General features: G+C 35.5%; 1 protein-coding gene across 1 annotated transcript; it reads left to right on the top strand.

Moving 5' to 3' along the window:
• The first annotated feature begins 468 nt into the window (after positions 1–468).
• LOC104985873 (olfactory receptor 6C3) lies at positions 469–1,404 on the top strand. The gene has a single exon (XM_010836268.1). It carries the CDS (start codon positions 469–471, stop codon positions 1,402–1,404), a length of 936 nt encoding a protein of 311 aa, XP_010834570.1.
• The last annotated feature ends 2,826 nt before the right edge of the window (positions 1,405–4,230 follow it).

Here is a 4,230-nt window from a genome sequence, read left to right as displayed (position 1 = left end):
CCATAAAAGGTGTTGTTACTTTATTCTTTTAAGTTTCATTTATATCTTACGATGGAATTAAGATCATCCACTTCTCTTTTAGATGGCAGTGTTTTCTGATACCTGACAAAAAATGATGTATGTTTTATAGGATTATCCCAACAAAACTGCAAGGACTTGCATAAACTAGACAAAGCAAAAAGTATCAAATTCATTTATCATCTCTGAATAATATGACTCATATAAAGATTTCCTAACTTTTCCTGTTAGATTTAGAGTAAGAGAACTATTACATAAAACATGACCCACAAATACCTTTTAAGAAAAATTGTAAATAAGGTATTAAAAGAAAACAATATTGGCATGAATTAGATAGAATGCTTTTAGAAATGATGATGATATTGGTCATCATGAATTATATTTTTCATCACTTCCTTTTAATACACTTTCTATCTAAATATATTTAAAAGAAGGGAAAAAGAGAAAGAAATGAACCACACAGTGATCACAGAGTTTGTCCTTCTAGGCCTTTCTGATGATCCTGAGCTTCAGATTGTGATTTTCCTCTTTTTATTAATCACATATGTATTAAGTGTCACTGGAAACCTGACCATCATCACCCTAACCTGGGTGGACTCCCATCTCCAGACACCAATGTATTTCTTCCTCCGAAACTTCTCTTTCTTAGAAATCTCCTTTACTACTGTGTGCATCCCTAGATTTCTGGGGGCAATTATTACCAAAGACAAGACTATTTCTTACAACAATTGTGCAGCTCAACTATTTTTCTTTATTTTCATGGGGGTGACTGAATTTTACATTTTAACCGCCATGTCCTATGACCGCTATGTTGCCATCTGCAAGCCCCTGCATTACACAACCATCATGAGCAGGAAAATCTGCAGCCTGCTTGTGCTCTGTGCTTGGCTCGGTGGGTTTCTGACCATTTTCCCACCCCTTATGCTTCTCCTCCAGCTGGATTACTGTGCTTCCAATGTCATTGATCACTTTGCATGTGACTATTTCCCCCTTTTACAATTGTCTTGTTCAGGTACATGGTTCCTAGAAATAATTGGTTTCTACTTTGCTTTGGTTACCTTGCTATTCACTTTGGCCTTAGTGATTTTGTCATATATGTACATTATCAGGACTATTCTGAGAATCCCATCTGCCAGTCAGAGAAAAAAGGCCTTCTCCACTTGTTCCTCTCACATGATTGTCATCTCCATCTCCTATGGAAGCTGTATATTCATGTATGCTAATCCCTCAGCCAAAGAAAAGGCATCATTGACAAAAGGAGTAGCTATTCTCAATACCTCTGTGGCCCCCATGCTGAACCCCTTCATCTACACCCTGAGAAACCAGCAAGTGAAACAAGCCTTCAAAGACATGGTCTATAAAGCAGTCTTTTCTGCCAATAAATGATTTTTTGGTCAACTTTAAATGGCAGTTTGGTTAACTCCTGAAATTCCTTAACGTCTGTATAACTATGGTTGGTCTTTATAGTCTCTTAACATGCCACCTGACAGTTAATATATTATTTTCCCAGTCTGCTGCTTCTACTTCCATTCCTGTTTCTCCAGTGTGTTATTTTTTGACATTTAAAAATATAATAAGGTTATTTCTCATGCAGAACTTTTGTAAAAATGAAATATATTTCTTTAATACATAGCACAATGTGAAAGATGGCTTTAAGTCTCTTCAACAGTCCTTGAAAAGATCCTATGATACCACCTTGTACTTCAAATATAGAGTTTCAAAATGAGTGTGTAATTTCCTGTGTATTTTCAAGATGGACATTAATATTTCCTATGGTTTAAAGAATCTATATATTCTGTGTGATATTATGTGTGAAGTGAAAATATCTCCTGTCATATCAACAAACAAGAAACGTCACAGCCATCAGCAATTTCTGGTCTCCAAATGTGAATGAGAGCTCCCAAAACTGAGAACCAGTAGAGTCTCATTCCCTCATGGTGATTGCTGAGTACCTGGGGGTGATGCAAGAAGTAGCCACTTGCAACTCTTTAAGGTGAACAAGGGAACTGGATTTGGCCCCAGATAGCTGAGAAGGAAATGGCAACCCACTCCAGTGTTCTTGCCTGGAGAATCCCAGGGACGGGGGAGCCTGGTGGGCTGCCATCTATGGGGTCAAACAGAGTCGGACACGACTGAAGCGACTTAGCAGTAGCAGTAGCAGCTGAGATGTTTATGAAAGGAATTAATTCACTGGACCTAGAGGTTGCATCTTCCCATACCTAGAATGTTAAATTCCTTAATTTGATACCTGATCTTTGGTGTTCAGACTGCCTGCTCTCTTTGTTGCGAACTTGTATATAGTCTGACTCCCTCTCTTGTCTTCTTGAAGCAGTTTTCTCAGAGCTACTGAGGTGCTGTTTCCTGGGCTCAGAGTCCTAAACATTCCCATCAAATAAAATAGCTCTCTTCTTTCAGGTTGTGACTATATTTTTTTAGTCGTCATATGCTAAATTCAGTCCAAAGAGATACGTACTCGTGCATCAGACTTTTAATGTCAAGATATTTATTTTGTCAAATTCAATACATGTTTTGAAGGTAAATATTGATCATGATATCATGTAATTTGTATATAATTCACATGTTCTCTATTATTTTGGAAAAAAATTCATTCAAATAATTCAGAATAATTTCAATAAAACTAAAACACTGCCACTTTCCTGAGTTTAGTGATAATATTTATGACGGTTATTTTGAGGTCTTTGTCAAATGTTTAAAAACCTCCATTTGTTTAGGGTAAAATTTTTGAGGTTTATTTTTTTTGATTGGGTTATTTTCTGTTTCTTCTTTTCCCTTGTAACTTGGTGTTTTTACCTACACCAAGTGGCGGTTCAACTGCCATTCCAGTATTTTGGAGTTGGATTTATTCAGGACTTCATCATGATCAAGTCCACCAAGAGATTTGGGGGCGTCTCACATATTTTATGAGCATGACTTTGGGATGCTTCAGAGGGCCCCTGAGACAACACAAAGAGCTATTAAACCACGTGGGTTCACTAGACATGTTAGGTTACATGGGAAATATTGTTGAAGGGATGATAAATCTTCCCAGGTCATACTATATGGTTGAGTTACTAATATATATATATTAGTAAATATATATATTTAGGATATATATATATATCCTAAAATTATGTAGAATTCGTATAGATCTGATATGCCCTGATAAAAATGTGCTCAATTATAATTCTAGTTATCATATTAGTGTTACATATCACAGCAATGGCCAGGCTACCTTGTCAATTGCAATTTAATCAGATTTTTAACATGCCTTCTATGGTTTCACTGTGATGCCTTTGCAAGAATACAGCTATTTCAAGATTTATGATTTTAAGATTAACCAATAAAAACTTTTGTTTGTTTGTTATCTGGTAAACTGGTAACAGGCTGGAATTTAGCCAATTCTCTATGTTAAGAGAGCAAAGTTTTCTTAGAATGAAGCTTTCAATAACAGATTATGAATTTCTTTGCCTTTAAGTATTTTATTTGTTTTTTAAATCTTTTGTTACTTTGGTAAAGTAAATAAGAATTATTAAAGATTATGATACATGTAAAAGCTCATTCTGCTTCTACAAGAAATAACACTTCACTGTTAGACTTTTGCTATTTGATGTCCTTAAAACATGGCAATAGTCTACTCCTAAATCAGAGAATTAAAAATGGGTTAACAATAGCTGTATATCAAAGAGTCATGGCTATGGGAAATCCAAGAAGGCAGCTTGGATTTTTCACGCTCCTTGACAAAACTCATTTTTATTTGATGGGTTAAAGCCTTCCCTGGCTACAGGGTTAATGCCCTCACAATGAGAAAAAAAAAATCCATTTCACTTAATATTAAGTTCTAGTTTTGTTAATTAAGGTGTGTGTTTACTACGACTCACTTCTGAGAGTTCCTTACTGTTATGTTATATTGATAAGGGTTTAATTAAGTTATTAAAAAGGACACTCTAAGTTTGTTTCTTAAGCTTATCTCAATAGCCAACCTTTCAATGTACAACAAGGAGAGTCACACCTGTCTATAGTCATTTAACCAAGTCAGATGACCCAGGGTGTGCTGGGCTATACCTAATGAAAGTTCTTGACTTAAATTCTTGTTTGTGACTTTATTAACAGCTGTTAACTGTACTATTTTCTATGTCTCTTGTATCAGAAGATTGTTTCTTATGTTAATAAATGTGTGACTGAGCCTGTGATAAAATGCTGATAAGCAGTTCC

Source organism: Bison bison, unplaced genomic scaffold (genome assembly GCF_000754665.1).
Source record: "Bison bison bison isolate TAMUID 2011002044 unplaced genomic scaffold, Bison_UMD1.0 scf7180017864062, whole genome shotgun sequence".
NCBI classification, from domain to species: Eukaryota; Metazoa; Chordata; class Mammalia; order Artiodactyla; family Bovidae; genus Bison; species Bison bison.
Note: the sequence above shows the minus strand (reverse complement) of the source record. Positions and strands in the feature narration are given on the sequence as shown.